The sequence below is a fragment of the Anser cygnoides genome, chromosome 33 (genome assembly GCF_040182565.1).
Source record: "Anser cygnoides isolate HZ-2024a breed goose chromosome 33, Taihu_goose_T2T_genome, whole genome shotgun sequence".
NCBI lineage: Eukaryota > Metazoa > Chordata > Aves > Anseriformes > Anatidae > Anser > Anser cygnoides.
In genome coordinates, this window is record NC_089905.1 from 2,668,591 (window position 1) to 2,692,699 (window position 24,109).

The 24,109-nt window shown below is 51.8% G+C and overlaps 4 protein-coding genes across 5 annotated transcripts; all 4 read left to right on the forward strand.

Moving 5' to 3' along the window:
• Positions 1-2,992: 2,992 nt before the first annotated feature.
• LOC106049112 (uncharacterized) lies at positions 2,993-4,558 on the forward strand. The gene is made up of 2 exons (XM_048049130.2): positions 2,993-3,112; positions 3,230-4,558. The coding sequence occupies exons 1-2, from the start codon at positions 3,003-3,005 to the stop codon at positions 3,864-3,866; spliced, it is 747 nt and encodes a 248-aa protein (XP_047905087.2). The 5' UTR covers positions 2,993-3,002; the 3' UTR covers positions 3,867-4,558.
• A 1,441-nt stretch (positions 4,559-5,999) lies between these two features.
• Positions 6,000-7,491, forward strand: LOC106049120 (uncharacterized). Its single transcript, XM_013201294.3, has 2 exons — positions 6,000-6,122; positions 6,532-7,491. Exon 2 carries the CDS (start codon positions 6,552-6,554, stop codon positions 7,215-7,217), a length of 666 nt encoding a protein of 221 aa, XP_013056748.3. The 5' UTR covers positions 6,000-6,122; positions 6,532-6,551; the 3' UTR covers positions 7,218-7,491.
• A 3,112-nt stretch (positions 7,492-10,603) lies between these two features.
• Positions 10,604-11,758, forward strand: LOC125180200 (keratin-associated protein 17-1-like). 2 transcript variants are annotated; one of them, XM_048049131.2, is made up of 2 exons: positions 10,604-10,761; positions 11,241-11,758. In XM_048049131.2, the coding sequence occupies exon 2, from the start codon at positions 11,251-11,253 to the stop codon at positions 11,533-11,535; it is 285 nt and encodes a 94-aa protein (XP_047905088.1). In that variant the 5' UTR covers positions 10,604-10,761; positions 11,241-11,250; the 3' UTR covers positions 11,536-11,758. The 2 variants fall into 2 exon arrangements, with proteins under 2 accessions (XP_047905088.1, XP_047905089.1); XM_048049132.2 differs by having other exon boundaries at positions 10,634-10,761; positions 11,222-11,758.
• A 7,253-nt stretch (positions 11,759-19,011) lies between these two features.
• On the forward strand, positions 19,012-20,073 carry LOC125180204 (loricrin-like). The gene is made up of 2 exons (XM_048049144.2): positions 19,012-19,167; positions 19,490-20,073. The coding sequence occupies exon 2, from the start codon at positions 19,509-19,511 to the stop codon at positions 19,836-19,838; it is 330 nt and encodes a 109-aa protein (XP_047905101.2). The 5' UTR covers positions 19,012-19,167; positions 19,490-19,508; the 3' UTR covers positions 19,839-20,073.
• Positions 20,074-24,109: the final 4,036 nt, after the last annotated feature.

Sequence of the window (24,109 nt, forward strand, 5' to 3'; positions counted from 1 at the left end):
GTGGGCTTCAGCTCCTAGAATCTCTGAGTTTAGCATAAGCAGAGCACTGAATGATTTCACATTTCCGAATATCCTGCTCCTGGTCACAGCCTGACTCTTTTTGTTGCTTTCCAGCTTTGCCTACACTACCAACAACATGCCCAACGGAGGTTGCGGTGGATGCTGCGGTGGAAATAACTACACCGTCTGCTGCTACAGCAGCCCGAAGTGCTGCAAGACGCCGTGCTGCTACCCCTCGCAGTGCTGCTGCCCCATGACCTGCTGCATGCCCATGCAGACCTGCTGCTACACCATGAACAACGGAGGCTGCTGCGGTGGCAGTGGTGGTGGCTGCTGTGGCAACTAAATCCCTGGGCATGAGGCAGGCAGGGTTGTGCTCACCTCCTCTGCTGCAGAAATGCCTGCTGCTTCCCACCTGGCTCGCTCTACCTTGGAAATAGATATGGATATGGATATGGCCCTAAATGCTCTTCCTCCTCTGCTAGACTGCAGATCTCTCCTTTTCTTTACTTGCCTTTAATCACCAAATGCCTGTAATGTGCTTTGAAGTTTCTACACGCTGATCAGTGTGATTTTCCTTTGTAAGCGTTAGTCCTGCTGTTAGTTTTTCCTCTTGGTGTGTAGTATCCTTAATGTTGTTGATATATCATGTTCTTCTTTCTTGCTTTAATCTCCAATTACTCATGAAAGACAATAAAAGCTGTGGCTTATGACACTGCAAGCTTCTGGTCTCTGTCCATTCATTTATCTTTTCCTTTTAAGCTGTAGCTCTGATCTGGGACTTCTTTAGCACCTGCTTAGTTTCTGATTACGGGGAATTTTTCAACTATTCAGCCTGCTGCTGATGGCAGCACCCCAGGATATGCAGTGAACCTGGGTCAGCCTCTCACCTGAGGAAAAGCAGCACTTGCTGGTGTCAGAGCATTAAGTGACAGGCCATGCAGTGTTGTGTTATCTTCCCCCTGCTTATAAGATGTACAGTCTGCAATAGAAGCATCTGTATCATCCTAAGGCTAGAGCTGAGGGTATTTTTTGTTAATGGAATCTTTCCCAGTAAATTTGCTGAGCTTTAAAGCAAGCTTCTTAAAGACCCAATGTCTTATCAATGAGGTTAAATAGACCAGCAAGTGTCTCATCTGAAGACAGATGGTGCAGGGAGAGAGACATTGAAAGATGTAAAGATCTAAGTCTGGCCTGAAGGATTCAGAAATGCTATCTAATTCCATCTGGGGTTCTATTAAAATGTGGCACATTTTAAGAGGTGAGATTCAGAAGTGAAATATTTGCACTTCATGATTTGCAAAGCCCTTGGGAACAGAAGTGACTCCAAAACATCTTTGTTAATGTAAAAAATCCAAGTTCTGTAGAAACAGCATAATCGTGAGAATGCAGTAATGAGCTATAAATCAAAAGTCCTAGTTGGCCCCTAACCAAGGTTTTTTCCACCTCTACATGCAAGTCCTGTGCCTTCCTGCAAGGCAATTACATTTTTCCTGTAGCTGAAGAATAAATTATCTCAGCAGCAGCGGAGCACGCGCCCTGCAGTCACACCCCCGAATTCTGCACATGCTTTTCCCCGTGATTCAAACCCAACCACCACTTGGACAAATCTCTGAGCATCTCTTCCAGAGCTCTGCTGCGGAGTGAGTGCATGGAAATTCCTTTTGCACTGACAGCCCTGGGCTGCTGTGCGAGATACATTGCTGGCATTTAAAAAATGCCTTGACCATCCACAGAAATGCACAGAGGAGGAGCTCCACGGACAGTGAGTCAAAGCAGAACTGTCAGAAGGCGGATGTGGCACTTGACAAAGCCTGGCGTTGTTAGTTTGTGAGGTCAGCAGCGCCCTGGGTTGTCCTCATTCCAGATTTGCAGAGCATAAAAGGGCTTTTGGTGTTGTACCTGCTCACTTGGCTGAGCCAATTCTCACTTGGAAAGGAATTAACTCCTTAAAATGGGGGAAAGGACATCCCCACCACAGCCTGACCCCATGCCCAGGTGCCTGCCAAAGGCTCTCTGAGCACAAACAATTAGGTGATGGTACTCCAGGACCATGCACGTGGGAGAGGTCCAAAGTCACCCAGACGAACAGGAAGGACACCAGGGGTGAGAGAGGGGAGAGCTGTGGGAATCCCCCAGGAAATTTCCTATTATTTCCGCAGGCCAGTGTGTTTGGCACGGCAGTGACATGGCAGTTTCACAAAGCATTAAAAAAAGAGATTTTCCCACTATAGTTTTACTCAAGCAGGAATGATAGCTGAGTGTAGCCCCTGTGCCAGCTGCAGACCACAGTGCCATGGCACAAAGCATGGAGAGTCAGAAAATTCCTCTTGTCTGCCTCAAGTATGTTATTGAAGCACCAGGTTTGACTTCCAGCTGTGGGTGAAAAGGCCAAAGAGTGGCTTGGGGTTAAACCCCAGCTCCATGAACACAAAGACTCCTGGTTTACGGTTGGCCAGGGTGGTGTTAGGCTGAAATGGAGTTGAAAAACCAATCACTTATTAATGAAAAAATAATTTATTTCTTATTCCAAATTTTCCTTTAAAAAAAAAAAAACTTTACTTTGCAGGAAGCTTATTTGTATGCTAGATTTCTCTCTACTTTCTTTGAATCCCATCAAAACCCATCTCTGCCCACCTCTGCTCTGACACCCCATTTCATAGCCTCAGCAGTAGGGTGCTGGGACATGGGAATGGACACCAGGAGCCCTGGACCTGTAGGTGTCTTTCCCACTGCCACGAGAGGCTCTTTTTGCACACACCAGTCAGCATCACGGCATTCCAGGTATCCTTATCCCAGGATCCCATCTGACTGACATTGGGTAACAGCCTATTTGAACATGACCGATGGGAGAACAAATTAGTTAATGGCCAATGCATATGCAAAGAGCTAAGCTGACGTTACAGCGAGGGAGATGCTAATTGCAGCTGATTAATCCAATAGCAAGTGCCAGAAAAAATATACATGCAGAAGTGGCACTCACTGCTCAGCTATTAATTCCCATGGCATGCCTCATTGCCAAGAGAGCACGGCTGCATATAAAAGCTTTTGGCTCCAGCGCAGTCCTCAGGACTCGGACACCCTGCTCAGCCCGTCTGTCACCAGTCGCAGGGTGAGTTGGATTCCCTCCACTGCCTCAGATTGATTACTAACATTTTTTTCATAGAAACAGCCAATTAAAAAATATATAAATAAATAAATAAAAACTCAATCGTTTTCTTTTTCTCAGACTTTATCCCCGAGGGCTTGGACATCTCTGCCACAAGATGCACTACCGTAAAGGCGAGGATGACCAGGATTCGTGCCACGACGACTCCATCTGCGGCTGCCACGAAAGCCCCATGGGCGTCACGGACCTGTCCCCCTGCCATGACCCCGGCAGCCTCAGCCGCGACGTTGAGGGGTCCTGCCAGAGCGTGCCGCAAGCCTGCCAGCTGCCGGAGCCCTGCCCGCCCCAGAACTGCTGCCCGCCACAGCAACGCTGCAGTTTTGGCAAACCCCGTCGGCGGGTAGAGCTGAGCCCCGTGCAACCCTGCCGCCCCCCCGTTAAAATCCACCGCCGGCCTCTGCAGCAGTATCGGCCGCCGCTGCAGAGCGAGGAGCCAGGGAGCTGCGGCAAGCCCCGCAGGAGAGTGGAGCAGTGCCCCGTGCAAGAGCCCTGCTTGCCCGTCCCACTGCGTCCCCGGCCACTGCAGAGCCGCTGCCCCTCCGTCCCGTGCTGCTGCCCACCCATCCAGCGCTGCTGCCCACCCACCCAGCACTGCCGCCCACCCATCCAGCACTGCTGCCCCCCTGCTGTGCAGCATCCCGGCCAGCACCAGCACAAACAGGTCCCTCTCTTGCCCCCCTGCCTGCAGAAGAAATGAGGAGGGGGCCCTCCCCAGCGTGTTCCCCCTATGCCGCTGCTCGGCGTGGAGATGCCCCGCTTTTTGCTCAAACTGCTGGTGTTCTCAGCTCTGCTTTCTGCCTGCTGCTCTGCGCGCCCTGGATTCAGGGACTGTGGTCCCCTGCTTGACCCCAGCACCGACACTTTAAATCAAGGCCCTGGCACAGGCTGCCCGTGGGTGCCCCATCCCTGGCAGTGCCCAAGGCCAGGCTGGATGGGGCTGGGGGCTGCCTGGGCTGGGGGCAGGCGTCCCTGCCCACTGCAGGGGGGTTGGAGCAAGGTGGGCTTTAAGGTCCCTTCCAACCCCAACCGCTTAGTGATTCTGTGAAATTCCCAGGGTCTTCCCCCACCAGGGAATAGGCTTTAATCACCCAAAGCCTATTTTGCTCCTCCTTTGCTGGGAGTTGCTGGTTCTCCCCTCTGGTGAGAAGGCAAGCTGAGGGGATGGATGAACTGAGCAAGAAAAGCCAGAACAAGGAGGTGCAAGCAGCCTGCGACAGATGTTCCTTCTCTCGCAGCTTCAGCGGACTGTGATTTCAAGGCTGTTCCTAAACAGGGACAGGACTGTACTGGGAAAAGGCACACACTGTGCACTGTGACATCAGGAGCACCAGGGACTCCTGCAATTTTACTTTCTCCCTGTGTATTCAAGAATAAAATTGACAAAAATTAGTTGACACTTGGTTCCTTTTTCTTTTTCACCAAAAATATCAGTGACATTACAATGAGTAGATATTAAAGGTCATTATAATTCTCACGAGGATATCTATGAAGTTAAAAACAAAATTCGAGTTCACACATGACAACTTCAGCTCTGGCTATGGAAGTTTCACCAGGCTGACCTCAGCTGTGTGCTGTGAAATTTTCCCCATGGTGGTTACCCACCAGAGGACCGATGAGTGGACTTCACTATTGCCCATCACGCACCCTTCCAGTAAGTGATCTCAGCACAAACTGTTTGCCCCACAATGTGTTCCATCACCTCCATTAGTTAGGCAGTAACACCGCACTGGGAGGCTGTCCCTCATATAAGTGCTAATCAGGATAATGAAGCGTGTGCCTCAGCACGTGAGGTGTGTCTGAACATGCCAGGAATGTTCTCCCTAGGTGCAGGAAGGTGTGGGTCAGGCTCTCCCCCCACGGACACGCTGCTAATGTGCTGCTTCTCCCTCACTTTAGCAGAAAAGCCTTTCACTATGTGCATTAAAATACCCAGTGTTTTTTCTTTGTATTGCCTTAGTATAGCCCCAAGGATCCCCACTAGCAATCCCCAAGGAAAATCGGGGGGAAAAAAATAATTCATATTTACTTAAGGCAGAAAACCTGCCACGGCAAGCCTGCAGGCCAGCTCAGCCCTCACATCTCCAGCTTGGCTCTGCTCCCTCTTGTCTTCGAAGCTGCTTTTCACCCATCCCAGCCACAGGACTCTCTCCAGCCTGCCCAGGTCCTGTCATCCAGCAGTTTGGGGCGCTCACCCTAATTTGGTGCCACCTGTGGACTTGCTGAGTCCATCTCATCATCCAGGGCATTAATGAAGATGTCAGCCAGCATCAGCCAATGTTGAACCTACCGTGTAGTTTACCCATTCCAGGCCATACCTCCACAAGTTTAACCACAAGGCTGCTGTGGCAGACTGTGCCGAAAGCCTTGCAAAAGTCAAGGCAGTGCCATCCATTGCACTCCCCATCCACAGAACCGACATCATCATCATCATCATCACCGAAACCCATCAGCATGATTTGCCCTCGGTGGCTCTGTGCTGGCTTTTCCCAGTCCCCTGTTTGTGCTTCAGGCACCTGGAAATGCTCCCCGTGGGCAGCAGAGTGGAAACACCAGGGTGATAACACCGCGCACATGGAGGCTCCTGACTCATAGGTCACCCATTAGCCTCCACGCGGTGTCTTGGTCCTCTGGAGTTGGTGAATAAGTACGATATTACCTGCCTCATATAGCCTATGTGTGGCTTAAACTCTGTGAGTCCTTTATGTGCACTACACAGTAACTATGGTATAATTAAGAGATACTTATCAAGAATCATGAGTCAAGCAGAACATGCCAAGTCCTGGGAACAGCATCCAAATGGAGGGGATGTTTTGTCAATAAATAATTTAGTCCTCGTTCCTGCAGTGTGTTTCATTTACAAGGAGAAGACTGGGAACTGTATAAAAGGGCTCGGTCTGTTTGCCTCTCACAATCTGCTCCCCTGCTCAGCGTCTGCCTTCTCCTTGTGAATTGGGTAAGACAGCTCAGAGCACCTGGGTTCATTTTTGGATGGGTGTCTGGATTCAAGAGGTCACAGACTGGGCATACTAGCACCTTCCTTTAGACTGTGCTCCTCACACAAGGGCTAGAGGATGGTGGGCTAAGCCACAAAAGAAGCCTTTGGGGAACTTGGGTTCAGGATTTTCAGCAATGCCACTATGTGCTGCAGTGCCATATGGCTGCTTCTGTTCTTGGAGACAGGAAAAAAAATAAGGGTAAGCTCAGAAATAGGGTTTGGACATACTGGGTGACAGCAAGGACTTTCTTTAGATCCTGGCTTTCAAGATAAGCAAGGCTGGCCTGTGTATGGGACACCAAAGCGGCTTATGGGAAGTTAAATGAAAATAGAGATGAAAATGCAAGCTTCTCCATGTGTTTTTCAGATTTTCCCTACAACTCCACCATGATATACTCCTCTGGAAGGGAATCCTACTTCAACTTGAACTCGACCTGGTACGACCCCTCGGGGTCCTGGCTGGACACGCGGCGCACGCCCTTTCGCTACGGCTACGAGACCTGCTCCTTGGGGTGCGACGGCGAAGGCGTGGAAGGAATGAGGGGACACAACTACCGGCACTACGGCTACCGGCAGCCGGTCTGCTCCGAGCGGTGCCATGGCTACACAGCAGCTGATTCGTGCCACGAAGGTGGGGGCTGCGTCAGGAGACCCACGTACAGCTACGGCTCCACAGGGGGATGCCACGGCTACGGGCGGTCGGTGTGCTCTGAGAGGTGCCACACGTCCTCGGGTTCATGCCATGGAGGTGGTGGCTCCAGCTGCGTCAGGAGACCCACCTACAGCTACGGCTCAACCGGGGGATGCCACGGCTACGGGAGGTCGGTGTGCTCTGAGAGGTGCCACACGTCCTCCGGAGGAGGATGCCACGAGACCCGCCAGAGCTCGGGGTACCAGCCGTGCTGCAGCAAGCCAGTGCAGCGGGTCCCACAGATCTGCCCACTGCCCCCCTGCCCCGTCCCAGTGCAGCAAGGCTGTGTGCCCATGGCAAAGTGTGTCCCCAGCCAGCAGAAGCAGCAGGTCTGCAAAGTGCCGGCCCGGAAAATAAAATAGGAGATGCGAGGAGTGGGGATGAACGGGAAACTTCTCATCCTCGCAACATTGCCCCAGTTTTCGGCATGTCCTGTGTCGCTCAAGGATTTCCACTCTTCTTGTCATTTTGCTTGTAACGTGCTTTGAAGATGTAACCCACTGTCTCAGTGTGAAATATTAAGTGCTCTTCCTCATCTTGGTGGGTCATGTAATGAAACATCCTGCACTGTGATCGATTCACCTCCCACACTTCTTTCACAGCAGATGCAGAGGCAATAAAAAGTATAGCTCTTGACCCCCTTGTATCTGTGTTTTCTACTTCATCCCTTTGAATTGCTTCTGACCCTTCCTGTGGTGGAAGCTGATGTCTGCAGCTTCCCCTTTCACCCTGACTTCAAGGCTCCTGGTTGATTCAGACAGGTTTCACATTATTCCTCCTCCAGGCACACCTTCCCTATTGAGAAGAAGCTAACAGTTTTCATCACAGACTCTGTGTGCAACCCAGCAATTAAATACTAATATATTAACATGAAAAAAAAATCACTGCACACACTTCATCAGAGATGTAAAAAGAAGAGTTCTGCTTGGCACATCATTTCATTCATTGCCCTCTGCATCCTGGGCAGCTGGAGCTCAGCAAAGTTCAGTGCCACTCTGATGGGTACTGCACAAGGTCAGGGAGGGGTGAGGCCTCTTAGGGATGGAGCCTTTGAGATGGGGGAGGAATGGGGACCGTTTAGCCAAGAATTCAAGCCAAATGGGGATCGGAAGCGTGGCTGTAGGCAGGGGAGGAGTTGGCTGGACCCGCTCTCTTTAGCAGGGCAAAAGGCCCCCAGCCCCCTGTAGGGCCATGTCATGGGGGTTAGAGGAGCTCCCCAGGGGGATTGCTGGCAGCAAAGCAGGGACCTGCAGCCAGTGACTCACAGCCTCATGTCCCAGGAGGCTCCTCACACCTCACCCAGCCCAGGTGAGAGCCTCCAATGTCCCCATCGCCCAGCGTCCTGCCCGGCCCAGCCTGCAGGATGTGACACACCGCAGTCAGCTGCCTGGCAGTGTTAGAGGTGGAGATTTCTCCTGCAGCACAACCTGGAGAGGAAAAGGAGACAATGCAGGTGTAAGGTGCCCCTTACTGGAATGGAGGCTTTGTCAGTGCACGCGTGGGGCTCTCGACATACCAGCCTTCCTCGCTGGGCTCTTCCTTGCCCAGGCGCAGAGGCTGGTGCCGTGACACATTGAGGATCACACAGCCCCCATCCCAAGCATGGCTCCTTGGGCTGTCCCAGCCCTGTGCAGCCCAACAGCACAGCCCACGGGCCTCAAGGGCTCAGGCTGCAATGGCTTGGCCACCCCATGTCATGCAATGTCACTTGTGAGCACCTCGGTGACCTCTGTGGGAAGGATGGTGCCGGCAAAACCTTCACAGCAAAGGATGGGGCTGTGGCAAAGACATCCAAATCCACTTCCAGATCCCCTCTAGAGCCTGCTGGGCTGGGGAAAGGAGGGATGGGGGAGACCTCAGGAGGGTAGCTCCTGCTTCCCACTCCCCAGGACAGGAATCGTTTTGCCTAAGCCATTTTGACATAGGTTTGTCCAATCTCTAATGAGAGGGATTTCACATGAGCAAAACCTGCCTGAAAACAAAGAGGGATTTGGAAGTTTGCACTTGTGCTAGGATTGTCCCACAGATCCTTCTAAGGTCTAGTATTTTTTTCTGTGCTTCACTTATCCCCTCTGTAAATAGAAAACCAATAACTGAAATATGGACCAGCTCCTTATATTAGGACAACTGCAAATGCAGTTCCCTCCATAAAACCAACAAATTACACACAGAACAAATCTGCCATCTACTCCACATAGGACCAAGGGACTCAGGAAAGCATTTCCCAAAGTCTAGGTGCTTTGCAGAAGATCCGTGAGTCTCAGGCACCAGCTATAGGGTCAGTACATACTCAGGTCTGGGTCTCCAACATGTGTGAGCGTCCTCCTTGCCAGACCGTGTTCAGGTAGATGTCTCTATCGCTGAGAGAAGTGATAAACATGTTTGTCACCATCTGGGTGATCCGGGGTGCAATTAGTGCTTCATCGTGAATAATAGTTTCACAAGAATCTTCATTCTTCTGTCATTTGTGAAATATCCCCAGACACGTTCCGGTTTCCTCTCGGACCTCTTCAATCAAGTGATTCAGCTCCACAGGCTAGCAGTGAATTTCCTGGACACTATTTTATTTCAGTTCTGTCCGTGCTATTATTAATATTACAGTGGCCTCTAGAGTCCTGGCTGGGATCAGGCTGAGTGTGCCCCGCAGGCAGAAAGCCACTTGCCTCCCCAAAGCAGAGCACTAAAGGCCAGAGACATGAATCCCAATTTACACGTGAGGACAGAGGCAGAGAGGGAGGGAAGAGCTCAAAAAGTTACAGTGCTTTTTTCCGTCTTTTTTCTCCTATCAGAGTGTCAGAAAGGAGACCAGTATCAGACACTGGGAGCAAATGTCAGGGGGATGGGACAGATGGCCTTGTGAGCCTCCTGTTGGGATGCGCTCTATTTCCTTGCAGGGTCTTAAATTCCTTCTGTTTGGGTTAAATGTCTCTCCTTCAGTTAAGAAGGACTGACTTAAAATATTACATCACTCCTTTTAGTGCTTCTTTGCTGTTTTAGTCAGAAATAGGTTTATCTTCAATGCTGCTCCCCTGCCTCCCAGTCCATGTCCAGCCTGCATTCCCCATTCCCACCGCTCCAACTGTATGCATCCAGCAGGAGTTTGCTCCAAAGTCTCCCACCCCAAAACCACAAACCCAAAACTCAGGGATGGGTTCAGACCCCAGAGGCCTCTCCGCTTCTTCTGTACCCCAACAGGACCAAGCCCCATCACCCTGGGGCCGGTGGAGGATGCTCACACTCCTTATTTCAGGGCACCAGCCCCGAGCTCTGCGCTCACCTCCTGCCGACCCATCATGTGCTCATACCTGCATCCTTAATTCCCTTTGTCTCCTTCGCCCACTCACAACCTAGATTTTTTTTCACAAGCTGCCCAAACACACTCATTTATCCTACACACCACCATGGCCTTGTTAGTTTATTTTTAAGCCAATTTTATCTGCTAGATCCCTTGGCAACCCATAAAACCCCAAGTCCAACATGCCACCCCACTATCCCACCTTCCTACAACATGTTCACATTGCTGACTTGGGCTCTTGGCTGCTTCATGTGAGGCACATGCAGCAGGCAAATATTTCAGGTAAATGCAGCACAACTATCCAGAAACCTCCCCATCCCTGCACATGAACAACACCAGGTGTGGTGGGCAATTAACATTTTTATGGAGTAACAAGAGGAATGGCGATCCCAAAGGCAGGATATTGATCTGTTTGCAACACCGTGAGTCAAAACAGGAGAGTAAAAACTCCAATTAGTGAAGTGCTCGCGGTGGTGAACAGTCAAGTCCCTCCGGTGGGAGCTCCTCTTGTTTCCGGAGGAAAAATCCGGAGCACCCTATAAAAGATCTCGCACCCCATTTCTCCTCGTTCTCTCAGCTTCACGTCTCCTCTCGAGCTCCTGCTGAACACAGTAAGTCCAGCTCAAACTCCTGTGTCAAAAGACGACCGCCAGCTTTGTCCTTGGCCACTTCTCCTACACTTCTCATCTCTGTGCCTGTCTCTGCTCGCAGTAGCTCAGTCCTTCTGGCTACGTTGTCTTCTATTTCTGTACGTGAATAACAGAAAGCAACTAGAAAAAGCTTAAAACTTTCTGCTTCAGACTGTTGAGGTCAGGACTCTTCAACTCAAGTGCTGTACTCTGGACACCACTTCTCACTAATCCCTGAGTGCTTTAACATCTATCTTACATCTTCGCTAAGCATGGAAGTAGAAGGGTTAGGGTTAGGGGTATGCCTCACTAATTTTTCTCTATTCTTCAAGAACCTGGTTTATAATGAGAATTTATTCTTGATATGTAATCCCACGTAATGGGACTGCTGCTGCTGGCTGGCAGACACAGCAGTGCCTCTTGCCTTTGCACCCACTCCAAGGCGACGGTCTTTCTAACAGCCCTGCAAAGATGTGCTCCCGCCAAGACAAGGACCAGTGCCACCGGCAAGAGCGATCCTCCTGCCACAGCAGTGAAGGGTGCCACGGGAGCAGCGGGGGATCCGGATGCCATGGGAGCAGCGGGGGTTCCGGATGCCACAGGAGCAGAGGATCCGGGTGCCATGGGAGCACAGGGGGATCTGGGTGCCACGGGAGCAGTGAGGGATCCGGATGCCACAGGAGCAGGGGGGGATCATGCCACGGAAAGCCACAAGATTGCCAGCAGCAAATTTATCAGATGTCAAAGATGAAGTGATTGGGTCAGTGCCTGCATGTTGTGCACGTGTTCCAAAATCCTTGCATGTCTCCCAGCAATCATAAAATGCGATGTCTCTTCTCCCTCTCCTGGCCAGTCTTGTACCTCTGATGAGCTTATCTGTGGGTGCCAGAAATGCACTGTACATATTCAGTCTGACACGGTTTTCTCTGTATCGGTCTTTGACAATAAATGAGCCATAACCGTTTGGAGTGCATTGACAGTTTTGTGTTCATGGTTTTTCTTTCCCCTTTCATTTCATATCACGATGCTACAACACCTTGTGCTTGTTTAACGGCCCTGAATTAGCCCTGCCCAGGTCCAAGCAATGGGGTGGGCACTGCTACTGTCTCCTTTATGGGCTCCTAATGAAAAAAGGAAAATAAATATTTTTAAATGCTGGTATTTTCAGAGGCTGGCTCAGACATCCACAGTGCAGGCTGCTCTCCTCCACACCATCTTCCTACTGAGACCCCATAGGATGTGTTGCTCAAAACTTTGGGAGCAGCTCCGGACACACAAAGCAGTGACACAGAAAAAGTCCTCTGGGGTGAGGGGATGGTGGCAGAAACCCCTTCCATCGCCATCTGCCCCCCCGAGGCACCATCCCCAGGGCAGGCGTCTCCACGTGCCAGTGACAATCCCCCCAGCCAGCCTTTCCAGAAGCCCCCTGCCCAGTGCTTGGAGAGCCCTGGGTCGAGCCAGGGGTGTAGCACGATGCTAGTGGTACATGATGAACTGATAAATTTCTTCTCAGCACGTAATTAAATGGAATTGTGTAATTTATTGGTCTGCTGTTGCCGTTCATGAAATGGTTGTTGCCCTTGTAAGATGATTCCTGAGTGTGTCACGATGATCAGAAATATCTGGCATTGCTGAAAAGGGTGCAGACAGAAACAAACTCCCTGGGCAGGCTGTGCTTGGCGCAGGAGCTCTGAATCGATTGAAAAAGCCGGTTCTGTGGGTTTGTGCCTTACGCCCCAATTACAAGTCCCATTCTCAAGGCGTGCTAAGGAGGACATGCACAAAACCTAGAGGTGCCCAGGGCTGCTGATCTTTAACAAACTCAGTTCAACAAAAATGTGAGGAACTGAACACAGCACAATGTCCAGAGCTAAAAATTACACTTAACCTTTTATTCATGGAAAACACTTACTATATTTCTTCTAAAGCCAGAACAAAATACAATTAAAAAGAAGCAATGAAACCTGAGGACAGTTTGCCCTGGCACTGTTCTAGCTCGTAACAGCAATTAAGCAATACAAAAGAAGCATTTAGATTACGTGCCTGATTCATTAACTCTGCCCTGCCCTCCCACCTTTCTAAAAATCCTCTGCGTTTAGGCAGCAGCAAATGTGTCAGATGTTTTCCGGATGAGGAACTGCTCAGGATGGGCAGCACCTTAACAAAAGGCTCAAGCACCAGGTGTCAAAGCAGGAGCTGACACTGGGCTGGAGAGATACTTCCACGCCTGGGTTTTCTTGGTTTTATAGCCATTCCCCAAAGCACGCCACGTCTCATAATAGTGTGAGCAAAGAGGGGATGGGTCTATGGCTGTTGTGGGGGTCTGGGAGTAGCATAAAAGCTTAAACGGAGAAATTTAATGCATGGAGGAAAAAAATAAAAGGCAGCAGAGTTTGACCAAGAATACTACACAGCCCTCGAGTGCAATGAACATGGTGGAGGACGAGGAGCCCTTCGGTAGCCATGATTTGAGCATCTCTGCAGGCAGGCGAAATACTTCAACCTTGCTGGTGGTCAGCAAGTGTTTGCCAAGCTCTGGCAAAATCTCAGCAGTTCCTTATTTCGGCTGACTGTTCACAGTACTGATTTTAGTCTTTTGTTCACTGTCTATGCAATAACTGAAATATCTTCCACGAGTAGTTGCAGAAAATGGCAAAATGAGACCTATGGTCCTCGGCACATCCCCAGAGCCCAAGCAGAGGAGGTAGAGGGAAGGTACAAGGACTATCCCAAATTACTGCTTGTAATTAGCTCTCATTGCAAACACGGTGCCTGGCCTCAAGGCTCCTGTGGGTTTGTGCATTAGTCAAAATAACACTTGGATTTGTTGGCCAATTATGAACTAACTGGGGAGAAAAGGGCTCAAAAAATGACGTTGCTACCAGCTTGGAGAAAGTCCCTGGGGTCTGCCAGCTCACCAAGGCACAGCGCCCACCACAGGCCGCCGCACGTCACCAAGGGCAGCACCCATGGGAGCCCTTCTCCTCCTCTTGTGACCTCAAAGCAGCCACCGGTGCTGCCACTCCAGCATTAATCACAGGCTGAAAGTTAACCACATAATTATGCACCTTGCTCATCCGGGATCACTACCTAGGGCATATCTTCCCCCTTCCAAAAATAAGAATCCCAGATGCTTTTGGTCCTTCTCACAAAGGCAGAAAACTGTTGGGCCAATAAAAAGCTTTATAGGAGCTTCTTTCTTCACAACTGCATCCTGTTCCAGCCAGGTTAGCAGAACCCAGCCAACAGTGGTACCCAACCATCTGCTATTAAGGTAGAGCTCTACAGTGCCAAAGGCATTGCTGGTACTTCCAGAAACATCTCTGGGTTTGTGGGTGTTTAAGAGCTCCCCTAGACCTTTTAACAGGTGTACGTGACGCAGGTCCAGGACATCGTCACAACCAGCTCTGGGTCCCCAGCACGATGCGGACGTGGGGCTGTTGGAGCGCAGCCAGAGGAGGCCGTGAGGCTGCTCGGGGCCTGCAGCACCTCTGCTGTGGGGCCAGGCTGGGAGCTGGGGGAGTCGGCCTGGAGAAGGCTCCAGGGAGACCCCACTGCAGCCTTTCCATACACAAAGAGGGTTATGAGAACAAGGGGGATACACTTTCTACCGGGGCCGGGAGTGATGGGACAAGGGGCAGTGGTTTTTAAGTGAAAGAGGGCAGGTTTGGCTTAGGTTTTAGCAGAAAATCCTTCACGATGAAGGCGGTGAGGTCCCCCTGCCCAGTCTGCCCATACAGATTGTGGACGCCCCATCCCTGGCAATGCCCAAGGCCAGGATAGGAGGGATTTGGGCAGCCTGGTCAGGCAGGAGGTGTTGCGCCCATGTCAGGCATTGGAATGAGACGGATTTTAATCCCCCTTCCAACCCAAACCATCCCATGGTTCTGTGACTCTATGATTATTCCCCCCTCCTCTTCCCCCCAAAGGCAAAGCAATCCTGAGCTGCAATCAACACCAAAAACAAGCTGTGGAAATCAGGGCCGCCCACGCGACTCCCCCACCAGAGCTAAGCGCAGGTAGGGCTAGTAATTAAATATTTCTGCGGCACAGGAAAGATAACCGATAACGAGAGGCGATACCCAGCGCAGACAAGGTGAGTCACACAGGCAACCCAAAGAGTGGGGAGGCAAAAAAAAAAAAAAGCCATCAGTGAATTAAATGAGCAGATGGACCTATGCAATGGGGAGGTGTTTCATTTCCAGACCACATTTGCAGAAAGGGTATAAAAGCGCAGCTGTCCCAGAGAGCCTCATTGAATCCTCATCCCTTCATTGCACGAGCACTTCGGGTAAGAGCAGCAATGCTGCAGGGCTCTGGGCTCAGTGGGGTTGGAGTTTGCTCCATGGGTGCTCAAGAGAAGGGAGATGGGGTGAGGAGGGAGTGCAGGGCTTGGGAAGAGGGATGCTGAAAGAGGACAGAGAGGTTTAGAGCCAGAGGGAGGTCCTGGGGCACTGCTTTGTGAGTTTTTTGGAAAACCCAGCCGTGCTCCCCCGTCCAGTGGCTCCAGCTGCCTCCCAGCAACTCTGGAGACAGCTCCAGTGGGACAACCCAACAGGAGCTTGAAGGGACTTGTGGCACTAAGGGACCTGGTTTAGTAGTGGGACTCAGTAGGTCAGATTGATGGTTGGACTTGATGATCCTGAAGGTCTTTTCCAACCTAGATGGTTCTATGATTCTGTGATTCTAAAGTTTAAAGGTGATTGTGGGAGCTGGCAAGGAGCAGATAAATGTAACTTCCAGAGTCCTCTTCCATGGAAAAGCAGAAATGGGAAAGGAAAGCCCTAACAGCCCCTCTCTCCTGCAGGCCACCCCAGCACATAAGGATGTGCTCCCGCCAGGAGAAGGACCATTGCCACAAGCAGGAGCGCTACGTCCAACAGAGCAGCGGTTGCTGCCACAGCTCTGGTGGTGGCTGCCACAGCTCTGGCGGTGGTGGCTGTCACAGCTCCGGCGGTGGTGGCTGTCACAGCTCCGGTGGCGGCGGCGGTTGTCACAGCTCCGGCGGTGGTGGCTGTCACAGCTCCGGTGGCGGTGGCTGTCACAGCTCCGGTGGCTCCGGCTGCCACGGGAAGCCGCAGGTGGTGTGCCAGCAGCAGCAGCAGCAGCAGCAGGTCCACCAGCTGTCCTCGCAAAAGCTGAAGTGATGGAGCATCCTGTGCAGCCCCACTGCGGCAGCAGAGCCCACGCACAGACCAGTTCCGTGCGGCCTCCCCAAAGCTCTGCACGCCCCGGGGCACCCAGCTGCAGCCCCCCAGCTCTGACCCCCAGCTGCAGCTGCCTGGGATGGGCATCGCTCCTGCTTCCCTGCCGCCTGAGCCACCAGGCTCTGCCTTGGCCCCAGGAGGTGCCAGCAACCCAATAAAGCATCACATTTCTCACATCTCTCTCGTCTCAGTGTTTCCTTAAGCTCCTCGTCCTTATTTTCCATGCATGCTATAGGGATGCAACTGGGGTTTGGTGGAACATAGTGTCCATACAGTTATTAACTTGTCATATATCTTAACCCAGGGGATGTTACCCCTGAGGACGTGCCCAGCCCTTCAGCCTATGTGCACAACGAGACCATTTGGTGTTGCCTCCCAGGGAGAACGGTACTGCTGCGTAAAACAGTACAGCATGTATAAGAACCAAATTAATTCACAGAAGACTTTGCCCCGTGTCTTTCCTGAAGCTTGTTGTGCGTGTGCCAATGTCAGATGAGATCAGCAGATACGTGCCTCTGTGGGATGCATCACGGGATGCAAAGCATCCCCCTTCCAGGAGGAGAGCTAGCACCGAGAGAAACCAAATGCATCTCCCTCTGCACCCAGGACCTGGCAGAGATGCTGAAGGCAGGCAGGGGGCAGCCAGGGGAGGGCTTTTGCAGCTGGGAGCTGCAAGCAGGCTGGCCCAGATGCCTTACAGCACTGTGCAAAGGCTGACCGAGGAGCTGGGGGTGCACCATACCCCGCTGCCAGCCTCACTCATCCAGGAACAGAAGCAATGCCCTAGAATCCCAAGAAAACCCTAGGAGTGACTGCTAGCTGTATGCTTTGATGTTCTTTTCCTTTGCCTCTCAGTTTTTTGGCTGTTTAAAGGTTTTAATGTTGGGTTTTTTTGTTGTTTTGTTTTGTTTTGTTTTTTTCCCTGTAGTTGTAATTTTAAAAAGGACAGAGGCTTCTATGCCCCCATTTTAATGTGGTTTCTGTCTTTAACTGAAAGTTGAATTAACTATTCTGAGAGTCTGGGGATGCAAGGAAAGCACCAACTGTTATGAAACCTGCTACGCAGTTAAACTGAAAACCCTTACGTGTCTTTCCCCATTGAATGAATGAGATCATCACCCAAAAAGCACTAAACTCTCCTGCACAGAGCATCACCCGTGACCTGGGCAAGGCAAGCCTGCTCCTAATACTCTGGAAAAGACAAAAAACAATTACGTCAAGCAATGCAAAGGCTCCTTGCACAGAAATGCATTTGTCCTTGAGACCTGAGTCACGGTTTGCTGCTTTGGGTGGTAGGAGGGATGCACACAAGCCCCCTGGACATGGGGCTCAGCCCCGTCCATGCATGCAGGCACTTGCTCTAACAGCCACACGGGTTTTGCCTGTAGCATACTCAGCTCTTAAGTGGGAGCCTGCCCAGCTCACCTGCTAATTACAATCTCAGCCACCGGTTTCTATATGAATTTTTATGACATCAGTGGAAGCCAGCACAGTAAACACCAGCTGCATTTCGTGCTTGGCAAGGCTGCAGGAGAGCTTTGCAACCCTCCCACCCGCGGACCCCTCAGATAAGAAGAGGCAGGCTCCATGGCAGGGCAGGAGACAGAAGGTGCACAGCTCAGGAACCCAAAATATTGGATATGAGCCGCTCACATCCTATGGAGCCCTGCTGCCCCATTGGGAGGCTTCATCCCATTGTCACCATGCTGCTCCAGCAGGGCCACGTGTGGGACACAGGGGCCACCAGCAGGCATTTGCGTGAAGACAGACGGGAGCCACCCAACAGCTCCCAGGAGGAGCACAAAGGAGTTAATTTTGGTGCCACTAACGGTGTGGAATGCAATGAAATGGGAGCAGTGGATGTGTTTTTTGGGAAGGACATCAGCTTTCAGCACAAGCATTCCAAGCCCTGGTACCTCATCCCCACTGCAACATTTCTCCGGGGCAGCAAGGGGAACCTCGGTGCCTCTTTGTGTGGTTCCCAGCGTTGTCTCCTGGGCCTCAGGCTTTTTCTTGGGTTCATCCTGTAGACAAGGAGCTGCCTGTGGCCTTTACAGTGACTCTTTGGGGTGATGAAGGGCCTTTCAGCCAGGACAAGACATGCAGAAGGGCCATCTGAAGACCTCCACCTTTGTGCCAGAAGACAGACGATGAAGCACGGAACACCGGATAAGTCTTTACATTTCTCAGTATTTCCCAACCCTGTCATTAAGATGATGGAAATAGTCTTTGCCAATAAAGTATTCAGGGACTGTGTTTTCAGATGCCTGTGCATGAACCTGTGACTACACAGCAGGGCTCTCAAGGCTTTCAGTCAGCCCCAAGAGCATCTTCTGGCTCCTCAGGTGCCTTTTGGGGAAAATTCCCACTCTTTAGGTCAAGGAGAAAAGCTAGAAAGTCCCTGACAAAGACCTGAGACACTTCTCTAGAGGAAGCCCAGGGGGGATTGAGGAAGAAATAGAACTTAAGGAGGAAAATTTTCAGCATGAGGGCGGTGAGACCCTGGACCAAGATGCCCAGAGAAGTCATGGATTCCCCCATCATCGGACATATCCCAAGTTGGGTTGGACAGGGCTTTGAGCAACCTGTCCAGGTGAAAGATGGCCCTGCCTGCAGCATGAGGTTGGTCTCGATATTCTTTAAGGGTCCCTTCCAACCCAAACCATCCCATGATTCTGTGACTTTGTCCTGGATACACTCATGGCTTTTTTTGCCTCAAGCACCTAATGGAGAAGAGTGTGCAACTCCACACTCCTTTGTGCCTGGATTATTTCTGGGTTTATCCATTGCCAGCTCAATAGCAGGGATTAGACTCCGAGAGCAGAGCCTCATAGGACGGGGCTATAATTACGCCTGGATTTGGTTTAACAAAACAAACCCCAAACAGATGAGACTTTGGAAACCCAGGCACCCACGGGTTTCCCTATTAAGAGCAGGTGAGGCTGCCAATTAGATACTTATGTGGCACAGGAAACAGATAACAAAGGAATGATAGCCACCTCTAATGAGTCAGGTGAGCAATGTAAACAGAGGGTGGTTTGGTGGGGATTGAGTATTAAATTAATGGATCGCTGTGACAGAGAGCTGTCTCATTTCCGGGGAAAGGGATCTGAGATCCCTATAAAACTGCCCCTGCCCCAGAGATCTTCATTTCCTCCTTTCGCCTTCTTCTCAAGCTCAGGTAAGTCTGGCAACGTGGATTTTCCTTCTCTGGGAAAGCGTCTTCCACCGAGGGATGCAGAGAATGGGTTTAAAGCAAACTCCGCTGCTGGGGACTTGGGGATGCTCCAGGGTGGTGGAGTAAAGGGAAGAAAGGGACAGCCAGCTGATGGCATCCTTTATGGGTGGATGCAGGGCACTGCTCCAGAACCGGAGCTTTCCTGGGGGGTCCACAGCTCCTGTGGTGCCAGGGGTGGGATGGCAACCAGGGCGGGCATGGGGACCCCCAGGGCAACAGGGGCACTGGGACTCGTAGCAGCTCTGACAGCCCCTCTCTCCTGCAGGCCACCCCAGCACATAAGGATGTGCTCCCGCCAGGAGAAGGACCACTGCCACAAGCAGGAGCGCTACGTCCAACAGAGCAGCGGTTGCTGCCACAGCTCTGGTGGTGGCTGCCACAGCTCCAGTGGCGGTGGTGGCTGCCACAGCTCTGGTGGCGGTGGTGGCTGTCACAGCTCCGGCGGCGGTGGCGGCTGTCACAGCTCCGGCGGTGGCGGCTGTCACAGCTCCGGTGGCGGTGGCTGTCACAGCTCCGGTGGCTCCGGCTGCCACGGGAAGCCGCAGGTGGTGTACCACCACCAGCAGCAGCAGCAGCAGCAGGTCCACCAGCTGCCCTCACAGAAGCTGAAGTGATGGAGCATCCTGTGCGGCCCCACTGCGGCAGCAGAGCCCATGCACGGACCAGCTCCGTGCGGCCTCCCCGAAGCTCTGCATGCCCCGGGGCACCCAGCTGCAGCCCCCCAGCTCTGACCCCCAGCTACAGCTGCCTGGGATGGGCATCGCTCCTGCTTCCCTGCCGCCTGAGCCACCAGGCTCTGCCTTGGCCCCAGGAGGTGCCAGCAACCCAATAAAGCATCACATTCTCACATTTCTCTTGTCTCAGCGTTTCCTTAAGCTCCTTGTCCTTATTTTCCAATCATGCTTATTCGATATATGCCTCTCTCGCTTTCAACCCTTGTGATACTCTGACCACACTTGGTATGGATCATCCCTGGGCACTCAGCGCTGCTCTCCTCCACCAACTGGATCCCAGGTGATGGAGAAAACCCCAAAACCTCTCCACATCCTTCAGGAATGCCCAGCCCTGGGTTCCACTGGTGCCCCCACATCCCCAGGGCTTTGCATTCTTTTCCCAACCCATGGGGCCACCGACTTCAACAGCTTTTTAGATGCAGCCCTGAGCTGGTGATCACCGGCTGGCTCACAGCAATCAGGCAGGTTTTGTGTTGTATAGGTTTTATTACTTTTTTTAATGGTATCACAATATTTATATGAGAAAGACAAAAATAAGCCCGAAACCCTTTTAGATATTTACAGTACAGTTAAGGCAGCTGATGTAGCAACTCATTCAGACAGGTAGCAGCTGAAGGACTGGATCCTGCTCACATCAGCTTGAGGGAAATATATCACTGCAGCAAACATCCATCCTCGTGGTTAAGTGACCATGAAGTGAATCCTTATCTCTGACTTTGCTCTCTGGCTTTCCAAAACTTATAGACGAGGACAGGAATATCACACACCTGACAGCTATCTGCAATATCTTTTTCCACTGGAGCTTGGGGTTTTCAGCATCCCCTCCTTGCTATTAAAGCAGCTTTGTTTTATTGGTTTCTGTATCAGGAGCAAAGCCTTAATCAAGAATGGATGAGGAAAAGATCTCCATTCCTCATCCTCTGATCACTCACTGTCAGCAGCATTTCTTTGTGCATCTCTCTGCTCATTACACAAAGACATGGGTAAAAGCTTTCCTAAAATTAAAAAATAAAAATAATAAAAAAGAATGCCAGGGTTCTCTTTTTTTTTCAATGGAAAAGGAAAACAACACACTGGCTGAGCTGTATTTATGGGACCAAAACTTCTCCGAAGTGCTGAGGTACGTTTCTGTCTCCCTCAAACCCGTGGGAATTTTGTTGTTGACTTCAAATCAGCCAGAGATGAACTACCAACCACAGACCTTTAATTTTCCCCAAATAATTTTCTCTCTTTATTCATTATTACTGGACAGCCTGAGTCAACTAATTGCATAATTCATTCCAGCCTTTCTGAGTAGCGATTTTTCACTTTCTACCCATTAAAACCAAAGGAGCTGGCAGAGGACAGGGTTCATACATCAGCCCTGGTTTTGCTGCTGCATTTATGTGAAGAAAACAGCAAATCTGTCCCCGGCCCCCCAGATCTTCAAGCTGCATTTGCAAAGCACCCCAAAGAGACGCCCATGGAGCATCGGGACAAAAGAAATAGGAAACCCAGGGTTATTTTTGCCTCATGGAGGTAATACATAGAGTGGGGCACCGTCCTCACATAGCCCCCACCGTGCGATCACACTGTGGTCTGTCCTTCGCCCACAGGGGAATTCGAGGATCCTGCAGGAGAGGGGAGAAAACGCCATGGGGCAGCTGCCCCCAAGCATCCCAAAGCCCCATTAAAAGCTGGCAGCCCCCCCAGATGCCATCTCCCTGCCAGTCGCCCTGGGCAGCTGCAATGCTTTGCATGGAGCTTGCACCCAATTAGCACTGTGTGATTTTATTGGAGTTATTAGAGTTGATTAAACACTCCCCATGGGAGCTGGATGCACGGCTCCTTGCTCTATCCCATCCCATCCCGTCCCATCCTCCCCGATGGGTTGTGTTTGCTGAGCAAAGGAGGGTGGGCAAAGCAGACATGGGGCACCTTGGAGTGACGCCAGTCCTCAGGACGGATCTGTCCGTGCAGGTTAAGGCAATGCAAATGCCATTTGGGATCAGTGTGTGCTTGCTGTCCTCCCTTACCTCCTCATCTCCGTGGCCCAGGAGCAGCCCCTCAGTACACACAGGCTTTGGCAGAGCCCCTCTCCTTCTTGTTCATGGGCTCGGTGTCCGAATCTAGCGGGCTGCCGATGTAGCGGTACTTGCTGGTGGGGGACCTCTGGGAGGAAAGGAGACCCTCAGAGCGTCCCCAGGGGGAATCGAGGGCTGCTCCCCTCGTCGCGAGGGCAATGCAACACAAAGGGCGGTCACAGCAGAGGTTGCACAAGGTCTGGAGCTAACATTTCATAGCATGGGAGAAATACCTGGCTGGTGTTTTGGGAAGGCACAGCAGGGACACAACATCCTGGGGACCAGGCACCCCTTCCTTGCCCTCCCCGTCCCAGGAGGATGGGGACAGCAGAAACTGCATGGGGGCTTTGCTGCCTTGCAATACAGCCCTGAGGAAAGCACCCGTGGCACTAAACCCCAGGAAAATCAATGACCAGAGAAATCCAGCTGTAATCCTGGATGTGGTGTGGGTGTTCCATGACCCCCTGGCCACCCTCAGATGTCACCCCGGCACCTCTCCCACTCATCGCTGCACCCTCGATCCCATGCAGTTACCTTGACAGGAGCAAACTCCTGCTGGATCAGCTTCTTGAACTCGCTCCTGCTGAAGGACTCAGACTTCTTCCCCTTCCTGGCATTTCCGTGGTAGCTGTCCATCATGTCAGTGATGGCTTTGATCAGCCTGGACATGTTGGAAGGTTGCTGCCAGTCCTGGTGAGGAGAAAAGCATGAGGACACAGTAAGGTGGCTCTGCCTACAGGAAAACCCCGGCCTTCCCTTCCAAAAACTCAAAACTCAAAATGAAACATCCCTTGGCAGCTGGGCTGCCCCTCGCCCTGGCTGCTGTCAGGACTTTCACCTTAATTCACTTTGTTTCTTCCCTTTCCTACTTCCTTAAATTCAAAGGAGCTGCATCCCCGCAGCCACCCCAGGCACTTGTTGGGAGGAATGAATCAGCTCCTGAAGCTGCGCTCGGGGCAGGGCAGAGGGAGGCAGGGCAGCGTATGCTGTGCTTATGTCTTTAGTCCCTGCTGCCCCGAGCCCTGCAGGAAGAACAGCCCTGGAAACATAAAAAGCTCATTTTGAGTACAAAAAGGAACGGCCCAGACTCACCCCACTCACCCGCATCCACCAGCCGACGGGCGCAGGTCGCACTGGCAGCAGCCGCTGGCTGCGAGCTCCTGGTGGGGAGGAGTGGGTGGAGGGCGAGGATTTCCCCCGGTCTGTCCTGTTCTGCCTCCCCGCATCACTGCACTTCCCAGGGAGCCTCCCTCGTCCTCCTGCCTGCCGAGGATGTTTACCTGGGAAAGCCAAATGTAGGTCAGCGCGCGGAGCCGCTCGCCGCGGGCACGGCTCAGGGCGCCAAGCATAGGCTTTGCCGGTGGCAGGAGGCCGCAGGAATCTGCTCGAAAATATTTCTAACAGGGGATTTTTTCTTCATTTTTGAAAGTCTGCATTTAGCTGCCCATAAAGTGTTTTGGTTTTTTTTTTAATTTTAGAATCACAGTGATTTGGGACTTCATGGGGTTCTGCAGTGCTAAAGCCTTGAAAAAGTCATAGAGAAAATAAGGTTTTGCAGAAAATGTGGGATTAATCTTATTTTCGAGGCTGTTCCATCTGCCTGATATGGCCTGACAGAGAGCCCAGGCTACATTCAGAGCCTTGCCATCAGCACCTGAGCTGTGGTTTCTTCTGCAAGGAAGGAGAAAGAGGACCACGCTGTCTGCTTGATGGCAGTGTGGGGACACCCTGAGTGATGCCACTCCTGGGTGCCCATGGGTCTGGATATGAGCTCCCTCCCCCGAGAAAGCCACTTGGTGGCTGCTGGGGACAGAGCATGGCACAGGGCTGGGGACAGACGGACGCAGCGAGGTGGCTGGGACAGGACGCCTGAATCCCCGTGTGGTCTCGGGAAAGCCGAAGCCCGCAGGTTGCGCACCGGGACAGGGCTGTCAGGAGCCCTCCCTGCGTGCAGGGTGTGCCAGCTTTCAGCTAGATCACCAGATCTGGTCGGAAGCCAGGTGAGATCACGCTCTGCATCAGCCTTCCCAGGCGGCGTGTTTGGGAGAGGAGGGGTTGCTGGAGCCATCCTCGGCCGCCCACGTGTCG